This window comes from Eufriesea mexicana, unplaced genomic scaffold, assembly GCF_001483705.2.
Source record: "Eufriesea mexicana isolate 0111107269 unplaced genomic scaffold, ASM148370v2 scaffold143, whole genome shotgun sequence".
Lineage (NCBI taxonomy): Eukaryota > Metazoa > Arthropoda > Insecta > Hymenoptera > Apidae > Eufriesea > Eufriesea mexicana.
Window position 1 is genome coordinate 888,385 of NW_016908322.1, and position 22,259 is coordinate 910,643.

At 42.1% G+C, this 22,259-nt stretch overlaps 3 protein-coding genes across 6 annotated transcripts; 2 read left to right on the forward strand and 1 right to left on the reverse strand.

Annotated features, from left to right (window-relative positions):
* Nucleotides 1–321: 321 nt before the first annotated feature.
* On the forward strand, nt 322–2,507 carry Cln7 (CLN7/MFS domain-containing 8). The gene is made up of 9 exons (XM_017910739.1): nt 322–379; nt 455–602; nt 665–908; nt 988–1,076; nt 1,148–1,367; nt 1,448–1,547; nt 1,617–1,751; nt 1,817–1,926; nt 2,053–2,507. The coding sequence occupies exons 1-9, from the start codon at nt 348–350 to the stop codon at nt 2,505–2,507; spliced, it is 1,533 nt and encodes a 510-aa protein (XP_017766228.1). The 5' UTR covers nt 322–347.
* A 1,208-nt stretch (nt 2,508–3,715) lies between these two features.
* Nucleotides 3,716–5,250, reverse strand: LOC108555199 (zinc finger C4H2 domain-containing protein). 2 transcript variants are annotated; one of them, XM_017910745.1, is made up of 5 exons: nt 4,923–5,250; nt 4,571–4,742; nt 4,316–4,497; nt 4,043–4,243; nt 3,716–3,870 (listed from the first exon to the last, which is right to left on the reverse strand). In XM_017910745.1, exons 1-5 carry the CDS (start codon nt 4,979–4,981, stop codon nt 3,741–3,743), a joined length of 744 nt encoding a protein of 247 aa, XP_017766234.1. In that variant the 5' UTR covers nt 4,982–5,250; the 3' UTR covers nt 3,716–3,740. The 2 variants fall into 2 exon arrangements, with proteins under 2 accessions (XP_017766234.1, XP_017766233.1); XM_017910744.1 differs by having other exon boundaries at nt 4,034–4,243.
* A 1,478-nt stretch (nt 5,251–6,728) lies between these two features.
* LOC108555214 (organic cation transporter protein) lies at nt 6,729–22,048 on the forward strand. Of its 3 annotated transcripts, none has more exons than XM_017910758.1 (11): nt 6,729–6,861; nt 14,946–15,037; nt 15,952–16,099; nt 16,776–16,989; nt 17,071–17,177; nt 18,567–18,721; nt 19,059–19,248; nt 19,687–19,819; nt 19,890–20,202; nt 20,355–20,539; nt 20,879–22,048. In XM_017910758.1, exons 1-11 carry the CDS (start codon nt 6,836–6,838, stop codon nt 21,059–21,061), a joined length of 1,746 nt encoding a protein of 581 aa, XP_017766247.1. In that variant the 5' UTR covers nt 6,729–6,835; the 3' UTR covers nt 21,062–22,048. The 3 variants fall into 3 exon arrangements, with proteins under 3 accessions (XP_017766247.1, XP_017766249.1, XP_017766248.1); XM_017910760.1 differs by lacking the exon at nt 6,729–6,861 and adding an exon at nt 11,728–12,003 and having other exon boundaries at nt 20,879–21,061; XM_017910759.1 differs by lacking the exon at nt 6,729–6,861 and adding an exon at nt 11,728–11,985 and having other exon boundaries at nt 20,879–21,061.
* The last annotated feature ends 211 nt before the right edge of the window (nt 22,049–22,259 follow it).

A 22,259-nucleotide genomic window follows, 5' to 3' on the forward strand; every position in this document is an offset into this window, starting at 1 on the left:
ATCTTTATGTTTTTGAACTAGTTAAAGTTGTCTTGCGTGTAACATTATTAAATGTTTTCTTGATAAAATGAAATTAAAATGTTTGAAAAGTTTTTTAAACAGAAATGGAAATTTATAAATATTAAAATGTACATTTTTTTCATCTGTTAGAATAAAATACATATTTAAAGTTACATATTATTATGTTTTAGGTTTTCATTATATTATTGAAATTAGATAATATTAAATAAGTTGAAGAGATTAAAATTTATACTCATATTCACTTTGTATTTACAATAAAAGAATTTATAATTATTCAAAGAAAGTGTGGTTTATTGCTTTTTGAATACTTTATACGATCATTTGTAATGGATTGGTACAAGAAACTATTTTGTAAAAGGTACTATATAAAAAAATGATATCAAAAATTTTTAATATTGAATTACTTTGATACCTTAAAATTTTATTTTAACAGAAGCAATGTTCCTGTGGATGATAATTTGGAAACATCCTTTGAGAGAAGAAGCCGGTGGAGAAGTATCTATGTAATTTATTTTACCATGTTTCTTATGTCTCTTGGTTTCAGTATTGTAATTACAGGAGTATGGCCATATCTTGGGAAGGTAAGCAAAATAAAAAAACAATTAATTTTAGCATGTGATAATGTATTGTATTAATATTACAGTTAGATAGTGGCGCTGGTAAAGAATTCATGGGATATGTTATTGCAGCAAATCCTTTGGGACAAATGTTATTTTCTCCTTTAATAGGATGGTGGGCAGACAAAAGAGGATCTATAAGAATTCCACTTTTATCAACATTAGCTTTGTTCATATTAGCATCAGGAATGTATAGTATCCTTGAGATTATACCAGGTGATCGAAAAATATACATGATAGCTGCTAGATTTTTGGTTGGAGTTAGTTCTGGTTAATATTTTGTATCATTTTAATATTATTATTTAAAATAAAAATCTTGTTATTCACTTCTATAATATAATACTTTTAGCAAATATTGCAGTAGCAAGGTCTTATTTATCAGCAGCTACAAAATTTGTAGAAAGAACACATGCTGTTTCAATGGTATCTCTTGCTCAGGTAATGTAGTTTAACATCTTCTAATGCAAATTAATATAATTTTTTATACAGTTTATCCTAAAATGTATTAGGTGTTGGGATTTGCGGTAGGTCCTAGTTTACAAACTGCAGTTACACCCCTTGGAGAAGATGGAGTTTATTTTATATTTTTACCTATTAATATGTATACTATGACTGGTTGGATAAATGTTATAATGGGGATTCTTAATTTTGTTTTATTCCTTCCATGGAATTTCACAGAACATCGGATTGCTATTCGTGAAACAATGCGAAGTGAAGGAAAACAAACTGGTAAATGTGCAGGAATTAATTATTTCAAATAAAATAGATAATATTAATAATTAATTAAAGATTTTATTCATTAATTATAGAGGAAGAAACATTGAAGTCTATAAAACCAGACAATTTAGCTGCTTGGACATTAATTTGTGCCTTTTTTGTCTTAGTATTTAATTTTGTTCTCCTTGAAACGTCAGTATAATTTCAAGATATAAAACCTTTTTTATGTATCATATTTTACATTATTTTATTATTTTATAGACTTGGTACTGCTTTAACTATGGAACAATTTGCATGGACTAAAGCAGATGCAGTGTATTATGTGGGTGTGTTAATGAGTATCGGAGCTGTAGTGTCATCCATCACATTTATTATGATTGAACCTTTATGCAAAAGGTAGAAGCTTTTATCGAGATATACTGGGAAGAATAATTCTTTATTTAACTCTTGAATGTTTTTAGATTTAATGAACGTAAAGTAATGCTATTGGGTGGTTTTCTATCTATGATAATAGGAAGTATTTTATATATCCCATGGGGACCGGATCCTCCGAAAATTGCTTACTTAGGACGTAAGTATAGTGATAAACATATAAAGGTAACATTGTGTTATATATAATATTTAATCTTGGTAACATACATATAAAAATTATTTCACACTCTTCTTAATTTTTCATAAAGTTTCTTATACGTTATAGCATTCGGTAACATTACAAAAGATTCCAATGGTACAGAAATTGTAGGATGCCCAAGTACTCAAGAATGGTGTACTTATACACCACAACTTACAGTCACACAATTTCTTATTGGGTATGGATTTACAACTATAGGGTATCCATTAGGTGTTACTTTAATACAAACAATCTTCAGTAACGTACTAGGACCTCGTCCACAAGGTGTTTGGATGGGTTTTATGACAGGTGCTGGATGCGCTTCTCGTGTCTTGGGCCCAGTATTCATTAGTTTAATTTATACTCATTTTGGAACATATTATACATTCGGTATTACTGGTTTTACATTAATAGTATGCATGTTATGGTTACAACTGGTAAACAAGCGATTAGTTCCATTAAGACCAATACTGTCGAAAGATGCGGAAATTCCTTTAGTCCATCTTAAAACTAACGATGCTCAAGAGTTAAATGATGCATAAAAAAGTAACGAAAATGATAAATATGCTAATGTAACAGATATGACACTCGAAATTTAATTTTAGTATTTTTTTAATTTAATTTTAATATTTCACATATATACATGTCACTGCCATTAAAAGTTGGTTCCAAATGTAATTATAATAGCATAAAATGCAGGTATATTTTTGATAGACATTTACAGATTTTTAATACATATTTTACATACGTAAATATGTAAATAAATATATGAACAATGAAGGAATATAATAAGAGTCATCTAGTTTTTTAAAAGAATATAAAACAAATTTTTATAACAATAAATTTGTTAAGCTTTACAATCAAATGATATCTATATTTTCAAATTTTATAAAGATAGAAAAGATTGAAAATAAAGATATATATTGTACAATATTATTATGAAAAATCTGAACAATAGCTATTATGGTATAAAAAAAATTTTTTTAAAATCGTAAAATTTTATTACGAATTTGACAGAAGAAAATTGTATAAGAGTATAAAAAATTTTAAAATATTCATATTATAACAGTAAAGACTGATATTTAGCTCAATTTATAATAAGGATTAGAATAAGGATACAATTAAATTTAAACATTAACAAATGTTTTTCAAATAAGAATTTGAATTTGTAAGTACTTATACCATAACTAATCGAATGACGTTATACAATTGAATAAACTTGGCAAGTATGTCGAACAGAGAAAGTTAAATAAGGTTACAAATTAAAGAAAAATTATTTTTTATTAATGTAATTTTAGTTAGCAAAATACTCATTAATAAAATTTGTATATATTTACTGAAACAATTATACTCTTAAACTTTGTGTGCAATAAAGAATGTAGATAAAGTAATATGTGTTTGTATTTAAAGAAATTAAGTTTATATCAATTTTAGTTCTATGAAAATTAAATGTAAAAAATTGAAAAAAATGAAATAAAATGATAAAACTTGTTTAGGTTTATTTGTATATCTTATTAAGGGTAGAAATGATTTAATTGCCAACAATCGTGACAATTCAGTGATTTACAATCGTTAATACAACTATTCTTGAAAATTAAGAATAAATTTTTTACTAAAAGTTAAAAACATCACTATAAATACATACATTTTGCATGAACGTATGTTTTTACAGTAGTTGAATTAGTTTAAGTTATAAAAGAACCATTAACGTATATTCTTAAAATTAAATGACAAAAATGCTTGATGATTTATATAAATAGTACTTATTATTAAGATTAGTCTTTTTTCTTTGGCTTCTTGGGATTACGTGATCGAGATTTAGCTTTACAAAGGGGACAGATTGGTGCATTTCTATGAATTTGTTGGTGACACGATAAACATGATTTCATAGGGGGTGGTTGTTGCCTAAAAGAAAAGAGACAAAACATAAAAGCTAATATACTATTATATACGCATTTTTCTTATTTGTCAATATCAATAAATGTCAATAAATTTAAGTGTAAATTTGATACAACTAATTCAGTAACTTACATATTATATAGAAATATAATATAAAATTGCGATATACCAGTGGTACCTGAATGTTGGAGCAGGTGGGCCTGGGGCTGGTGGTAATGGTCTCGGTTCTGGTTTACTTGGACCTTGAAGAGGTTGAGGAGCAAGGAAAGGTGTGGAACCACCTGGATGACCAGGATGGTGTAATGTAAGAGGGGGCAATAAATCTTCTCCTCTTACTTCTACTCTCCATTCTGCTTTTTGCATTGGACGATCAAAGTAGCTGTGAATAAATAATTTTTTTCATAATAATTCCATTAAAAACAGTTGAGGCTTCTTTTATATTCTAACTTACTCTGGTGAGATAAGGTCAGATTCTGTTTCATATAATTCTGGTAACCTTTCTAATCCTAAAAATTCTCTACGCATACGATCAATATCATGTTTTAGGGGTTGATAATCATTATTATGAATTAATTTTGCAGTTTCTCTTGCTTTGTTTCTAGCTTCTTCTGCTTGTTTAATAACTCCTTCCATCTAATATAGTTATATAAATGGTAATATGTATAATCTAATTGAGAAAGAATGTTAGATCTCTATTTAATCATACCGCATTTATATCCGCATGTATTTGTCGTAATTCTTCTACATGTGCCATTTTTTCTTGCATAAGGAGATCCATTTCCTGTTTGTACTGTAACAAACATTTTTCCTCTTGCTCAGTCTGTTCTACTTCTTGCAAAATTCTTTGCTTCATTTTTTCTAGTTGGAGAGTTTTTGACCTAATAAATTACATAGAGTATTTAAAAGATTTATTTCACAAAAGATGAATAAAATCATATCATAACTGATTGTATCACTCAAGTATTGTATTACTCGAAGATATAGGTTTAACGAATTATTTAAAAAATGTTATCGTTTGGTAAGAAAAAGAATTTGGATAGGTAAATTAGTATATGTACTTGATATCTTTCAATGCCTCTAGCTTTGCAAAAATAACTGTAGTTTCTGTAGCTGACATTTTTAAATGCTTCTTGACACTTTTGTTTAGGAAGGTCCTGTCAAACGATAGATAACACGTTTATCAACTAAACGTAGCGAGTTCAACAGAAGTGGAATTCTTTTCGTCAAGGCATGGCGGTCAAAATGTTTAGAGCAGAACTGTAGCGTGGTACTATATGTACGTCACTCTAATCGAAAATCAAGCTAAATTGTTAGATTTGGAATTATGTTTTCCAAAATTAACCAATTCCATTGACATTCAACGGAATGAATATAATTCATTCTATAAATTACAGTATTAAACATCTTTCAATAGATTGGAAACAACAAATTCTAAGATGCAGACGAATACACGCGCCTTTCAGTGATGCAACACCGAACTAAAACCGGAAGGGCGGTTTGTTTTAAAACAAAATGTATCTCGGATAGCTTCAGAAACGTTTTATCGCAATTTGATACGAATAATCAATGAAAATTACATAAGAATGGTTTAAGATACGCGCGACAGATTAAAAATTTACTATTGGAAGAAGCGATCTCATTTCGATAAATTAACTGTACTCGAAGTATTCTCTACTTAAACCAATCTCTATTATTACCTTGCATTACAATTTAATTAAAACTCATTTTCTAAACATAATAATCGATCACTAAGATTAGAAATAAGTCTCGTTTATCGTTTACAGATAAACAATACGAACAGAGTACATACGATAAGTCCGTCGAACTTTCACCGATATATTATCCACTTTCTAATCGCTATAAGTTTACCCCCGAGATAAAATCGTCTAATAATTATCGTATTCAATCTAACCCAAACCGTACACGCTTTCTGCGACATCGCACAGAATCTCAGAATCGGTTATCAACATCTGCAGAAACTCCTATATATTGTACGATGAAACTATATATCGACGCTCTGAAAACGTCGTGTACGTCTTTAAAAGGGTTTCCATGACGATCGGCCAGGAGCAGAATCTTAGTAAGCATTCCGTATCGCGTAAGTGCAGGGGATTTCGATTATCGGAACGCGATCGCGAGTTCGATCGGTTTATCAGTTTCATCTGGGACACGTATCAAATCCGTCGAGTTATCTTTGTTGATTTTTCGAGACGAGACAAGACGAGAGAAGAACGTGGCCATGACCGGTACTTCGTAATTACGCGAAGAGTACGTCGCGTTTCGTTTCCTTTCGTGTCTCACAAAAGTGGGTGGCGGCGTTCGGAGGAGACGCAACGTAGTGGCAAACAGATATCCTCATGGATGGAACCGAGGCGATACGCGTGGATGTCCAATCAGTTTCGTAGAACGACGAAGTCATGTCCCGTCGCAGGCAGAGTTGTTGACCCAACTTTTACAATAATCCAGATAAGACAGACAGTGAGAGAGAGAGAGAGAGAGAGAGAGAGAGAAAGAGAGAGAGAGAGAGAAAGAGAAAGAGAGAGAGAGAGAGAGAGAGAGAGAGAAAGGGAGAGAGAGAGATACAGGGAGAGAGAGAGAGAGAGTGAGAGAGAGTTAGAGAGATAGAGAGAGGAGAGTCGGAAAAATGCCACGCTGCTGCCCACGATGGCCTCGCGTCTCTCCCCTGACTTTTCGCCGTATTCACCGACCGCGGTGCATCGCTTCTCCTCCTACTTAATACCGGGTACAAACTTCTGCCGCCTCTGTATGACTAAGCACCGACAAACTTTCGAGTGTCTGAAGCTTCGTGAGCTGTGAATATAGGACAAAGGAGAGTGCCCCAACGGCGCAAAGTCGAGCGGTTTCGACGGCTTCCTCGCGGCGCACGCGGAGGGGAACATTTTTCCGCTTTAACGGCAACCTCTCTTCTCGCGGTTCGAGTGCATTAGACGAGTTTCTACGTGGCAGCATCATGGGGTCCAGGATGGGCTCTAGAATGTAAGTAATTCACACGGACGCGTATTTCACGCTTACCTACGTGCTTTTACCCTTCTCCCGCGTTCGACGGCCGCGCGCGTTCCTTCGCGCGTAACGAGCGTGCGAGAAACCGCCGATAATCGCGCCTTGCGTTCCGATTTATCCTCTCCGATTTTTAATCCCAGCCATTCTTTCTCCTCTTTTCTCCTCCGCGTTCGCGTTCTGCGGCGATCGCGGATTTTCCGCCTTTTTCCACGGCTTCCACGCGTTCCGTTTCCCGATCGCGCAACGATGCGTCCAAAATTTCTCAGTCATAGATCGCCTAAAAATAACTTAACCCACTCTTTCCACCCTTCGCGATCGCCATGAACGAACGTACAACAGCGTGTACTTGTCACTCCTCGTGACAAAGACGAGTCGTGGTTGCTTATCTCCTTTTGCGAGACACCATCGCGTTCAATCGACTCGCGCGACGCTAATAAAGCGTACTTTCGATAACTCTGCGGGGCAAAAAGAATACACTGGTCCCTCGATGATGGACGATAGGATACGCCTTGCGATCTCGCTGCGACGAATTAATAATTGCGACGCGTCTTCGTTGCATGAAACTACGCGACTGGATAATTGGCACGAGGACAAACGGAGAAACGAGTAGAGTAACTGTCTCTTATCTGTCCACCACATAGCTCTAACGCGATTGATTTCGCCTTAACGAGTATCTCATTCTTCTCGTACCCTTTTTCTCGCGATATCCGTTAATTTCGAGAAAATCTGTGTCTTTATAAGCACGTCGGACCAATTACTCGCGACTGATCATTGTCGAGAGTACTCTGATGTAGAAATCCATCTTAGAAATAGATCGGGAGTAATAACCGTCAGACGAATTAACTAACCTAATTGGATTGCGATTAATTCTATCGAACGATGAAACGGATCGATGAGAGACGAATGACGTGGCCGACCGTCTGACAGAACTATGGAACGATCGGTTATCGATGGACAGAGGGTATAAAATCTAAGCGAAATTTAGTCCAAATCGGCAAGGATCGAAAACCGCAGATATGGGTCGAACGTTCATGGAAACGAGCTATTGCGCCGGAGTCCGTCTACGCGCGTTCGAATCTGTTAAGGCTTCATTCGATTGCTCCTTTATTAGAATTAGACTTCGTCACGACGCGAAGCGCGTTAACGCGAGGTCGCAGGCCGATTCGAGCTGGATGATCGGTCGCGTGATTCGTTTTCCAGGCGTGCCGATTTTTCGCCGATCCTCGGCGATGGCCGTCGCGCGACAACGCGCGGAGGACGCTCCTGTAGGCCAGGGTTCGTCAGCCATCCGGTCGAACGCGCTGAAATTGAATGGAAATTACTCGGGGCTGCCGCGACGCACGGCCTGGGCTCATTTATCTTGCCATTATGCTTCGCTGACTAATTCGCGCGGGGAATCATTAGTGTCGCGTCGAAACCGGCCTTCGAAATGTTTGCAGAATTTAACTGCTATTTACGAGCACGCTTAGGTGCGGCGTGATCCGAGTAATCGGGTAATCCTTTTTCCCTATTCCTATTTTCATCCTCCACGAGTTTGTATTGCACGACACGACCGACTCTCGATGTGACGCGGAATTTGTCCGCTTTGCCTCGAGAGCGGAACGGATTTGGAGCGTCGAAGAAGGTTATTCGGACTGACGTGTCATTTTTCCCTGTCCTTCGCGAGGCCTGATCTTTTTCTCCGAGACAAATAATTGCCTGGCTCCCGTCATCGTTCTTATTTGTTTTATTGAACGGCGAGTAGATAAGATTTTTCTGCCAGGAGAAGTCTCGTTTAACGACGAGTGTCGTTGTCGATATGCGTCGTACGATCCAGGAGGAAAAGCTTCTCTTTGACGATGAACGCGTAACGTATCGGCGAATGGGACACCAGTGTTGTTCCGATCTAGGCTCAGTGTTCCAGCGATTCGATGGATCGATTTTTCATCGGGACCAGAGATCTTCTATGAAAATTTCGACGAAGATTTCGGTATTTTCTTTTTTCCACGATAACGGATCATTGGAAGAGATTAGCGGAGCAATAGATGGGCTGGAGTGAAGTCTTAAACAAACGCGGTTTATCGCCGTGCAAACGAATTGTCGTTTGCCTTATGAACGCAGCTTCTGTTCAATCATCGTGATAAACGATCCATTATCGACAATTTTATTTTTCTTCTACCTCCCTTCACTGCACCCGACCTTATATTCCTTTCTTCTCTTTTTTAACCAGGTCACGGCGCGTTATTTAATTCGACAAACTAGAGTAGTCTACAAATATTTGTGCAGCGAACAATTACCGACCTCCTTACGTTCTCCTTTCCATTGTACACTCTCTTCCTTCTTCTTACTTTTTCCTCCCCTTTTCTGTCTACTTTTCTCCCTCCTCATCGTCGTTACGCGATCACGATCGCAAAATATTTTATCGAAAGTACACGTAGGAGGACTCGTCGATTTTGACGTGACGCGACGTAACGACGATTAATGGGAGAAATTCTCCGACAGAAATTCGGAACGAAAGGGTGGCTATCCGATACCAGTTCGATTACGAAAGAAACTTTTATCGACGTCCCGACGAATTTTTAATGAGACACGAACCCGTTTCGGTACGACCCGATAAACCGCGTTCGAGAAATTCGCACTTATCATTTTTCTAATAATATACGTATTTACATAACGCGATTTCGTGCTGTTTGCTAGGTCTTTATTTACCCGTGGTCAATGTAGGGTAAAAAGAAGACTGATTATAGACATTCGACACTTGTTACGAATGATTACGAGATTCTTGGTTAAGGAAATCATTCCTTTTATTGATAAAATTGTACGGTATGTTACGAGAAACTCGATATTCTTTGTTATTCCGTATATCGGATGTATTCTTCGGTTACGAGATTTATGGATCAATTTCGGAACGTTATAGTTCGGACGCGATCGCGTGTGTTGATCTCGACGACAGAGATTATAGATCACATAGATCAGACATAGATCACACCTGTTCAATTATAACAGGGAAGCATCGTGCACAAAAATCCTGCGAGAAAACCGCGAATCATTTCGAAGTTTAGCGCGCATTTTCCGATCGCCATACAATCAACATGGCGGTGTTCGTTACTTCATTCACGGTTACTCCGGGATTTTCGCTCGGATCAAACAAACTTAACTTCTATTGTTACTTACACCACCGTCAACCCGTACTCGCCAGCGAAATAATCAACTATTCGAATAATCTAGTCGAAGAATTCGATTATTAAAACCGATCGCGGTCGATACGTGGTTATTTCGTCCCCCGTTCAATCGCTGGAACATGGCGTATGAAACGCGGTATCGTGACAGGCAGATCGACGCGGGAGATGAACGAAAACGGACCAAAAATATCGGCCTTTCATTCAATCGAGGCGAAACCGATTTTTCCCATAGACTCGTTGCATAGAACGGTCGATGTAACAATAAACCGTGGCACGTTACTTGCAACTAAACTGTCTCATCCGGTCTAAGCCGGCGTAAACCAGTTTCATTCGATTTTTCTCCGGTTGTTTTCGATGAACCGAAGAAGACAAAAATACGCATACGCGAATAAGAGAGCGTGCACGCCGGCACACTCGCTCGTTCATTCTTATCTGTCAGTCTGCCAACCGCGGGAAATCGCGCTGCTTTTCCTGCCCACGTGCACCGAGCATTATTCGACTAGCGAACCCGCCGCTTTCCAACGTAAACAAAACAATGACGCGTGCGCGCGCGCGGAGGCGTTGAAACGGTGGATATCGTGCTTCAAGAAAGCGATATTTTCGAAATAACGCGGGAAAAAATAAATCGCCATGGGGGTTTCCCACTGGGGACGATGATTCCATCGTTTAGATCGTTTAGAACGTTTCGAAACTGGGGTCGGTAATACGGTTGATAATTTGGGTTGACGCGTCTTGTTAGATGGCTGATAATTAAGAGCGCCATAGTGTCTTTTCGGCGGGAAAATGGACGATGAGATCATCGTGCTTTGTGGGATACGAGTCGTTGGCTTTCCTAGTCGTGGCTACTTTAATTGTCCTTTACGATTACGTTTTTATCGAGAATTCGAATATTTAAATGGACGAAGGACGAAATAATTTCCCCACGTTTATTCTATAACTTTTGCAACGGTGAAACTGTACGTTTCCATGAAGGTTGCGAGTTTCGAGGACATCGCGAGGGACCGCGTAATGGCGGGCGCAAGTTCGAGGAGCGACACAATGCGCTCGGTAAGGATCGCGTGGATTGCTCGGTACGATCGTTAAATAGTTGAGAAACAAAGCAACGAACCGTGGAATTTCAGTAATTAACCGATACTTAGTAGAGCACGAAGTGTATCATTGTGGTATTTTACGTAACGTAATCGTCCGGTGGCAATAAAATCTCTGCATTGGAAATGCTTTTAGCGGCTGCAGCTAATCGCGATGCGTGTAGAATTATGGAGATTCCGCATGGGTTTTCCGCCGAAGAGCATTCCAAGTGTTTTATCGTTTCTCTTATTACCGAATGGCTTTCTTGCGAGATTCATAACGCGATATACTTCAACCTCGTTGCTCCTTCCATCTACTTCTATTCCATCGGCGATACTTTTTATCGCTTCTCAAACATTTTTATCGCCCGGTTACTGGAACAAACAGATGCTCTGCCGCAAGTTTCCGAAATGGCCAGCGATTATCCCATGGGCGGACACGCTTCACGTGAAAGTTGCGTGGCACGACCGGTGACCGAGCGAGTGGCATGCCGATCGGACAGGCCAGAACTTAAGAGCGACCGATCCTTCTCCCTCCCGGTCTGTTTTACTTCTCCCACTGCCCTGGTGTTTATCGGGGACAGAGCTGCGTTGTGGCATACGTTTACCTTCAAAGACAGTTGCTGGAGCAACAAGACAGTGGTCATTCGACAATGTAGCGCGCTCGGCACGTGTCGATTGCCGATCTTTCTGCTTAACGGTGTTCCGCGTCGAGAAATTAACGTGCAACACGCAACCGGTGAACGCTGTACAGAAGATGGCGTAGGCGGATCGTGAAAGGACACGAAAAGCGGCTGCACACCTGTATCACGCGTGATACTCCGTTTCGAGCGCAGACACACGTCGCGAATAGGAAGACGTCCTGGGCGATCGTGAGTGCAGTTTCTCGAGTAATTATACATCGAAACAAGTAATAGGAATACATATGTAGGATAGAAGAAAAAATTTGTTCACATCATAAACGCAAGATACTGTGAGAAAAATAACGTCATTCCTTGTAGTTACAAAAAAACGAAATGAAACGATTCCTTACATAAAAAATTAATAATTTTAACCATGTTAATATCTCGTAGGGTATCTACTTCGTTTTATCACTTTGGCATTGATTCTACAAATTTACATTACATTAAATATTTTTCCTCTAAATTATGTCATTCCTCTTCTAACCTACTTTGCAATTCCGCTTGATAAATGATAATTTATCGAATGCTTTCATACTTATTCGTCTTATCAGTGCCATCCTATCTTAATAGATTTTAGATATGGCGACTGAAGTGGTGCATGTATGACATTTGGACAGTTGTATAGTAGCTACTATCGAATAATTTTCGTATATCCTTGCGTATTCTTCACTCGAGAATCTCGTTAAACTTTCCGTTTCCCTCGAACGAAAGTCACTGGGAGAAATGTCTGGAAGGTAGATGCGCGATCGTGACTGCGAACTACGCGGAATTTGATCCAGGATCGTTTGTCCCGGTTGATCGAGGTAGATCTAATCTAGAGTAGAATAGGTGCAATTATTCCTTTCGCTTAAACGATAGCGCGAAATTGTGCCGTGTTCGTCGGAGGCTTGCTTGGATACAATTGCATGTCAAATTAAGAAGAATGGGAATCAGATGAGAGCGTTTAAGTTGATGGTTACAATTGATCGCATAACTGGACCGTGTTTCAAGGTAGACGATAGAGTAGATCACGTTTGTGCTTCTGCACTCGTTTGTTTGCTTCCGCCTCGTTTCCACTGATCGAATCGCGATATTGTAATTGACCAGTCGAGTTAGACTTTAATTCAGTTGACTCGGAGGCTTTCGGTGCCCTATATGGGTCATCCTAGCTGACAAGAGGAAAACTTCCGGTTGGATATCGAGCAAGCATTCGTCGTTGCTGACAGACATTTGAGTAAAGCGTTACTAATAATCGAAAATCTCACTTTCGTCCAGTAAAATATCCTAATCTTCAGCCTTAGGGAATCTTCAGCCATATGCTTCAGCCATAGATTATCAAAAACATTCCTCCTTTTACAAGTTTCCTGTCTTTTCTTCTTTTAATAACCATTACTAGTCGTAAAAGCAGCTTCTAATCAGCCCATTCGTTGAAGCGGGTCGGAGCGTGGAAGGAAAAATTAGAGGACGCTTGGAAAAAGATACTGGCTGGACGGTAACGCGATACAGATCTCTGACAGTGGCGTCTTTATTGAAGAATTAGGATTCTTGAGCCGGACAGATCGTTTAAATCGTTAAATATATGTTAATTCCGGCGAGTGTCTGAACGAGCAGACGCGAAATTACACGCGAAGGACGAACTCGACCTGTGCAGTCGTGATCCGATCTTTACGGCCAATTCAACGACGTCGTGTTCCGTTTTCCTCGCGTCCGCTCGTACTTTGACGACGTTACGATACGCGTAACAATGCGTACAAACAACAGTCCGCGTATCCGCGAATTATCACGTACTTTTTTACCCGCAAGAAAAGCACGAAGGAACGTCGCGAGCAGCCATTATGTTCAGGAAAAAAGGAAATCCGCGAACAATTAACCGATGCTCGAGCATCGGCATTCTCCAGCCGTTCGAAATTCTCGAGCGTCTTGCAATAATCGCGATTTATCTATCCCGGAACGCGCATTCAAATGGAAAAAAGTGCAAGGAAATTACATGGGAGTTACATGTCGACGATAAATAACAATAAACCCGATGATTTACGACGACACCGCGGAACGTGCTTATTTCCCGCGGCCATCGCCATGCTTCCATGTCCATATTTATCTAGCGAAATTGAAGGGCACCGTCGAGTCTTTTCTTCTTCCTAACGTTGAAACGACAGTGTACAGTTGTCTACGGATAGATCGTCAAGGAGACGACTTGGTTTGTCGCGAACGGCATATAAATGCCGGGTATCGGGACGTGCAACACTTTCAGAAGTGCTCGTTCGTGTTAGAAAGTCAATGGCATTCCAAGCGGAAAGGTCGCTGTCAAGCGAAGACGACATCGATCAACGGTTATCCAATTGGTCGAAGTACGTCTTCGTCTTTTCCTGCATCTTTTACCACGAGTCGCGAATTCGTCGACGCGATCGGAACCGGAATCGACATCGAAAACGAGTGGAAGCCTGGCGTAGCTTCGGTCAAAGATCGGTAATCAGCGGCTAGGGTTAGACAGCGAGTTGGAACGAGTTTCGACGTCGCGTTAATTTTTCACGTATGCACGGGTCGATGTGAACGCCTTCGTTTGCACTGGTTTGTCCCCTGACCGTCTCTTTCTCGTTGTTGACCCCTCGCTTCCATCGAACCAGTAGAAAATCGGATTCGCGGTGCGCAGTTGGTCGTGGTCGCGCATTGCGTTCGTGCGAGCACGCGGTCAGCGAGTTTGCCTTTTATCGCTATTTATCGCTAGGCCTCGTCGTCCACGATTACTGTTACTCACCGATATTGCAGTCGCAGGCAATAGTTAGTTCTACATCGACGATTTGCATCGACAACCGCGATGACGACGACGATAGCTCGCGAACCCCGCGGTGTCCCTTGGCCGATCGTTCGTTTCTCTATCGCGTACTGGTCGTCGGCCGGATGACAGGCGACAGGCGTGAAAGTCCCGTTCGCGACTGGTTCCCTCTTGCTTTTCTCTTTTTTTTTAACTCCACTCCCCTTCGCCAGCGTTCGGTAAAAGCTCGCGGTCCGATCTCGCCGCTTTTATGTAATACTCGCGCGCAATTGCGTCGTTCCCGCCCGTTTTCCGCGAGCCGTCGACGATCGAGCAGCGATTTGACCCTCGACGTTGGGTCAACGAAGAAGCGACGACCGCGGATCGGCATAATTCTCGAATATCTGTGTGTTCGCAGCCTGAGAGGCGACGAGGAGGACAGCATGAAGCTCTTCTGCTCGCAGAACGACGACTCGTCGTCGGCGTCGAACGCCAAGGATGGCTCCGAAGGTAATTCCTTTGCTTCTATCTTTCGATCGAACGCGATTTTCTATCTACGCGAACAAATCTTGTATACTTACCATTATCTTCCCAGTGAAAGTTTCGTATCTGACTGATTCGCGTGCCACGGAGATAGGTCATGGTATTAATTATCGCACTGATTAATCGCGCGCCCGTTCGCGAGCCACTGACACGATTTACTCGACGTCTATTCGTCTCGATTAGTCGCAACTCGGGTTAATCGTTCGTCATCGCGCGTCTCGGGAATCGCGACGATGCATGCCGAGAACGTGGAATACCGATTTCCTGCTTATTCAACGTTATGTTTACCACGGAGCGGTTGTTTCTCCTAGTCCCTCTTCTCCCGTTCTCTGGAAAGGAAAGCAGAAGGTCGTCCGTGTTATTCGGTGACGCGATTCATTAACGATGCCGGCTAAATCAATTAGAGTGACGTTCTAGTCGAAGTTTACACCGAGTGAAACGTTCCTGTGTCTGTTCGACCGACGTCGACGGGGAATTAAGTGGAAGGAAGAGAGACAGAGGAAGAAAAAAGCGTCGATTTTAGCAATGACGAATAAATCGATGGCCTTCTGTACGATTACCTGGCTAATGGTCGGTCGCGAAACGGAACGCGTGATTTAAAAGGAAATTATCCTGATCGTGATTACGTGCACGCGAGAAAGGGGCGTGAAGCCGCGGCTCTTCATTTTTGTCCACCGTTTCTCGCGAGCCAGGCGAAAGAAATATGGCGTGTCAACGGCAGACAGCGATTTTCGCCGGAAGATCCGCTCTATCTCTGCCGATCGAGCGTTCCCCGGTCCACCCGATTCCCTTCTTTCCACTCGCTTCTGCATGCCACGTAGGATTTTAGACCAGGCGAATTGGACGGTATCGTTGATCGCCAGGAAACCGTGTTTTCGCAGGGGAAAAGAGAGGTCCCGGCAGGAAGCAGGAAGTGGATCGCATCGGATACTATCAAATGATCATGTTCGTGATAATAAGCCTGCCTCTGTTCTTGTCAGCAGGATTCACGCTTGCCTACGTGTTCACAGCAGGCGAAGTTAAATACAGGTACGTTACCACTGATGCAACCGTGATTCGAGGAACGATTCTTTTTTTCCCTTCCATCTTTTTCCCTTTTTTTCTCTTTTTTCTTCTCTTCTTCTTCGCGTAATTTATCGCGTGCATCCGCACCTCCTTTGTTCGGACGGCGTTCGCCTCGAGCGGAGCTAGTCGTTTATAGCCTGGACGAATAAACTCTGGAGAACGGGGCTTGAATAATGCGCGCCGGTCAAGTGCAATCAGCGAGCAGCACCTAATGCCCTGCGACTACGGGGATTGATCGAACTTCGAATTATGTAATCGGCGCGACGGATAATCGATCACTTTATTAGCAACCTTGTTAATCCTTTCGCGGTAGACGAGTGTCAGACGCGCGTGGCGATTACCGCAGACACATTCGTTTCAGCGGAATTTATCGAAGCAGCTCGCTTGTCAAACGCTATCATCTAAGTTTCCAACGCGATTTCTTAGATTGGGACTCTAGAAGGCAATATCGCGAGGAACAGAACAGACTGTTCACGAATGCATTGCGTTGTTCGTATCGGGATATCTCGGGTACTTTCCACGGATGGTAGAAATATTCGGTAACCCGGGATATTCTAGCAAAGGCGATTCTCCCGCTACCTCGATTGTTCTCGACGGGTTTCCATGTCCAGGAAAAAAGAAAGCAATTATTGGATAACAGGTGCGCGGTGCCAGAATGCGAGAATTCATCGAACACGGAGTTCCACACGCCCTGGATGGCGGCCTCCGTTCCAGACATGTCAGAGATGTCCAAGTGCACCCGTTACGTGGTCCGAAATCACACGGGGGCGTGCACGAATCAGACTTTCAGTAACGCCACCGAGAAATGCGACTCGTGGATCTACGATCCATCGGAGAACACGATACTCAGCGAGGTAAAACCGACCGATCTTTCGACCGACCGAAGCTAAGCAACCCTAGGTGACTCACGCTTGTCCTTCGTTTTCTCGACACAGTGGGACCTTACCTGCGACACCAATCGATGGAAACTCACCCTCGTGGGCACGATAAATAACGTCGGCCAATTCGTCGGGCTGATATTCGCCGGATACATATCGGACAGGTGAGAAATAATCATTGCAATTTATTTTCGGCCCTTAATTAGCGACGACCGGATTGAACCAGGCCCGGGAAATGGAGTTCCTGGTCCGAGCCGGATGTCTAACGACGTTCGATCGTGGGAGAGGGTGAAAAAGAAAGTTTTTCGGACTAGCTAATATTTTAGCTAAGATCCGATCGAGATCAACAGGTCTTCGATCTTCGTCTACTCTCACAGAGAAACTTGCCACAAAATAAATTATTAACGATACGAAAATACACTGAACTCGTCATAGACTAAATGACTTGTTGGAATTTCTAGGATGAAATCAAAGCGTTTAGCGTGCAGGGAAGTAATCGTATTCAGTTGTACATTAATAGATATATAAAGTTTAATATAGGTGGAATATATACACTTATGCGAATATAAAAAATAAGAGGTTTAAACACGTCCTTATGAGTTACAATACTTTAAAAGCGTTCTACACAGCAGGTCCTTTTAAACCCAAAAACCGACCCCTTGATGCCTACGTAGTATCGAAGGTCCTTGAAGTCCAAAGGTCGGTATTGGCCTGCAACCTCTAGCAGGCCTGTCACCATCGTTGCATGACCGTTTCTTAATTTACAATATGATTGTTTCTAAGATTTTGGTCAAATTAATATACCTCATTAATAAAAATTTGAAAAATTCGAGTCGAGAATTGACAGAGTTATCGCGCAGGCAATTATTGAATTTCTAATTATTTATTCTCGGATCATACCTTGCGAAATTTTCGCGGTATAATTGTCGAATTATACATATTTAAATAAGCCGATAGAAGAAATTAGACTTTCGAACTCGATTTTTCGATACCTCTATTCTTATTTCATTTTTTCTGACTCATTTCGCCGGTCGTTTGATCGATCGTGGCAAGTTCAGTGTTAGAACGTTGGATAATTCACGAAGATCCGAACCTCGGCGAATTTACGCCGAGACCTAGGAAATCTTTGCCGAATCCACCGTTGAGAGTTGGAAATCGGGAATCTTCGGTTTTTAGAATGTTTTATGACACGTGGTGGAAAGTCAGCAGAGAGAACTTGGCTATTCCGACGGACGACTTGGAAGTTGGTCGCTCGCAAATTCTAATTCGAAGTCGGGGAATACCCGAGATTGTCCAGAGGGGAGAGTGTATTTAAATGAAACTGTACTTTGGACGAACTTCCGGAGATCTACGATAATGATTCGGACTTGGAGGTTGTTTCCCGAGATTTCCCTTCGTTTCCCGGCAGTTTCTCTTTCCCGTGTCAAAAATCTTGCTGGGGCGGTATCGAAACGGTTCGGCAGAGTTTTCGGGTGGCTCGCAACGATAAGGGAGGAAACCGAGCCGACGCAGAGTTGTCCGCGAGTGCTTATATTCCGTATCGTTGCTTTCAGATACGGAAGACGCACGATACTCACGCTCACCACGTTCCTGAGCGGAATCAGCGGCCTGATACATTCCTTTTCGGTGAATTATTGGATGTTTCTCGTGTTCGAATTTATCGACGCGACTGTCGCGGCTGGTATCTACGGGGCTGGATTTATTTTAGGTGAGTTAATAACGAGGCAAAGTAAGGGAAGATGTTCGACGTGAATAATGCTGATATAAATAACGGCCATGTTTCACATGCCGCCGACCACTCGATGTAGGAGCCTTCCGCTATCGAAAAACGTAACCGAAGGTAACCAACGTGGTCCTCCAGTTCGCTATTGGCACGGCTATAATTTCAGTCCATGCTTCAATACCACGGAGCGCGTTACAATGCATGGTCTAGTTTCCGTAATTTCGCGCTATTCCACGGGAAACTTTCCGAGCATCCACGGCTTCATAAGCGAAACGTGATCCCTTACGGATCAGAATCAACGTGTAACCACGATCGTTTTCAGGGATGGAAATGGCGGGAGTGAGAGGCAGAGTTCTAACCAGCACCATCATCTGCTGCATGTTCGCAATTGGCGAGATGCTGCTCGGATTGATCGCGATGTGGCTTAGATCGTGGCGTCTGATCCTCCGAATGGTGTACGGTCCGGCATTGCTCGCCGTCTTACTGCCCGTCCTGATCCCGGAATCAGTCAGGTAATTTCCTTCGGTGACTGTTTAATTCGCATTGTCCGGGAGTCTCGTTAACGATCTCGAAATGAACCCTCTTAAACGGCCGGAGAAACCGTCGTTGCGTTCCACGACATCCGATCAATTAACCGGTTGGCCTTTGACATCACCGCGCCCTTCGTTGCACCCGGGTATCCCTTAATTAATTAACGCGGATCCCGATACGAGAATCGCCTCGCGCGTGTAGGCCTCTCGTAATCGTAGGTTCGCCTAACCTCCGTTCCAGCGGATCGATTTCTTACCGATCCTTTTTCTCCATCTACGGCATAGGTTAACGATAAAGCGTGTCCTGTACACACATTCACATAATCGTTTCCCCCTTCGAAAATTACCGTAGGAAAAAGAAATAAAAGAACAGAGAACAGAAAGAGAAAAACACACAAACACAATGATGCCATTTTCAAGGTGGCTATTGGCGAATGGGAAATACGATGAGGTGGAGAATATATATCGGAAAATGGCGCGTATTAACGGGCTACAGATCTCGGAGGAGGCGATCGGAGCGTTCAAAGATTTGAACATGGCGAAGACCGAGAAGGTAGGGCTAATCCGGAAAGTTATCAAAAGGATTCCGAGTTCGTGGCGATATATGATGTCTTATCTTCCAGACGGAGCAGATCGTAGTGTCCGAAAAGAGGTCGCCAGTGATGCAAATTCTGAATAGCCCGGTGATGCTCACTCGCTTGCTGGCCTGCTCGTTTTGCTGGCTGACGAACACCTTCGTCTATTACGGATTGTCTCTGAACTCGGTGGCTTTTGCCGGTGACAAATACCTTAATTTCATACTAGTCGCCATCGTTGAAATCCCGGCTTATTTTCTGACCTGGTTCCTCACCGATTACGTTGGCCGTAAAGCTACCCTCTCCTCGTCTTTCTTACTCAGCGGAGCATTCTGTCTGGCCATAGAATTCGTACCGACAGGTAACCTGGATTTTCCTGGAATTCCCCGGATTTTCCCGGAATTTCCACGCCAAATTTCCAGTACTTCGTTTACGCTCCATCGCGAGATATTCGAAGACCTCGAATTAATTAGAAGGAATGTCAAGTATCGGTACATAACGAACCCGTTCCAGGTTCCTTGAGCTTCCTGCGACTGGTCCTGTACATGGGAGGGAAATGGTGCATCACGATGTCCTTCTCCACGATTTACATTTACACGGCGGAGCTGTTCCCCACGAACTTGAGACACTCCCTCCTTGGAATTTGCAGCATGATTGGCCGCATGGGGTCAATATTGTCACCGCAAACTCCTCTTTTGGTGAGTCGACGACCGCCGCAAGAATGTACATCGTACAGTGTACCGATACGAACCGCTTGTTGCTTACTTGCACGATACTCGGTACGACAGCGACGATACAAAGATCCCGATCGATACGCTATTTGTCTTTCGCGAAACTTTATCATCCCGGATAAGGGTGTTCCTGCTCTAGCGACCATCTAGCGTATCTCCCGTCGTAAAACGAGTTCTCCACGGGAAAAGATATAATCTCGCCTTTCCTCGTTCCTCTCACTTCTATTTCACGCCTTCTTCGCGCCCTTTTCACGCCTTTTTCGCGATTTTTTTCGAGCGTTTTTCACGCGTCTGTCCGTGATACAGGCACAAATCATGCCAGGGCTACCGTTGATTCTCTTCGGATGCATGGGCCTGGTCGCGGGCCTGTTGTCGCTGATCTTCCCGGAAACGTTGGGAACGAAACTTCCGGACACGGTGTGGGAGGCGGAAAATATCGGCAAAGTGCAGCAGAAGCAGAAGCAGGAGCTGCAGGATTCGCCGTCTTAAAGGAAGGGGATGTACCGCGACGCGTTATAAATCCGACGCGGAGGAACAAAACGCGAGAAGATGGAGGCGAGGAAGGAAAAACGACGACCAACGAGACGGAGAAGAAACAAATCAAAAAGAAATCGAATTGTAACGAAAAAAAAGAAGCTGAACCGAGAAACGTGCAACGGCGATGGCTTTCAGAAGTTTCCCACCCCTGTGCGAGGACTATCGGTCGTGACTATCCGTTTCGCGGCTTGAAAGCTCGCGAGGAGAGAATGGATGGAACCAGAGAGAGACAAAGAGAAGAAGAAGACTCGCGAAGAACGGAAACGAAAAGTGCTTTCGACTCGTCAAAATTGATACAGTTAAATCGTGAACAATTTGGCATAAAATTGACCGATTGCGAGACGAGTCGAGACGAGATCGCAGAGGAAATGGTAATAGGAAGAGAAAGAAAACGTCGGGGGTGGATTGACAACGTATCGGACTTATTGTTAGTCGATAATTCGCCGGCTCGTTCGTTCATTTTTCCTTCAACAATCGACAGATAAGACGCGCGAGATCGTTCCACTCTCCCTCGTACGTCGTTCGTTTAATGAATTTTTAACGCGGTTAATTATACCTCATTCCTGCCTGTTAAGGCTATCGCCGACTCGTCCGTGTTATCTGTCGTCTAGACGTCTACGATGTGCTACACTTACACCAACACACACATACGCGCGCATACACACCGCATGACGCTTCTTCCATTTAGGAGAGAAAACATAATTATACTCAGGTATTTACACAGTATTGCTGCATCATGTTCGTAAACACATATTAGTCGGTAATTATGTCAGTCCCTGTCTGTGTTTCTGGATCGAGCATTTTGGAGAACTATGTTCACCGGACATTGGTTTCGTACAGTAAGCCGTACAGAGCACCGTGCCATGATAGTGCATCGTCTACAAGAGTGAAGCAACAATAACGATAATTTAATTTCATGTATAAATATATGTATATGTTTACACGAGCATATTATTATTCCAAACGAGTATTCCAACGGCAGGGATACGCAGCCGTGTACAAATCGAGTAGTACAATTGTTTCGTGCAAATTGCGTACAAACACACGGCGGATAGGCCATCGTGCTGTTTTAGAGAATTACGAGGAGCAATTGAACCGGGACCGGTGCTCGCGGCGATGGAAATATTTTGTCACGCTATTTGCAATAGTT

Bases quoted from the DNA above. Each gene is read 5' to 3' on its own strand.
- LOC108555199 (XM_017910744.1), bottom strand. From the start codon at position 4,981: ATGTCAGCTACAGAAACTACAGTTATTTTTGCAAAGCTAGAGGCATTG. The intron at 4,498-4,570 runs GTATGATTAAAT...TAACTATATTAG, and splicing joins TACATGCGGATATAAATGCG to ATGGAAGGAGTTATTAAACA. The intron at 4,244-4,315 runs GTAAGTTAGAAT...ATTTATTCACAG, and splicing joins TCTGACCTTATCTCACCAGA to CTACTTTGATCGTCCAATGC.
- Cln7 (XM_017910739.1), top strand. From the start codon at position 348: ATGGATTGGTACAAGAAACTATTTTGTAAAAG. The intron at 603-664 runs GTAAGCAAAATA...TTAATATTACAG, and splicing joins TATGGCCATATCTTGGGAAG to TTAGATAGTGGCGCTGGTAA. The intron at 1,752-1,816 runs GTAGAAGCTTTT...GAATGTTTTTAG, and splicing joins ATTGAACCTTTATGCAAAAG to ATTTAATGAACGTAAAGTAA.
- LOC108555214 (XM_017910758.1), top strand. From the start codon at position 6,836: ATGGGGTCCAGGATGGGCTCTAGAAT. The intron at 6,862-14,945 runs GTAAGTAATTCA...GTGTGTTCGCAG, and splicing joins TCCAGGATGGGCTCTAGAAT to CCTGAGAGGCGACGAGGAGG. The intron at 19,249-19,686 runs GTAATTTCCTTC...GCCATTTTCAAG, and splicing joins CTGATCCCGGAATCAGTCAG to GTGGCTATTGGCGAATGGGA.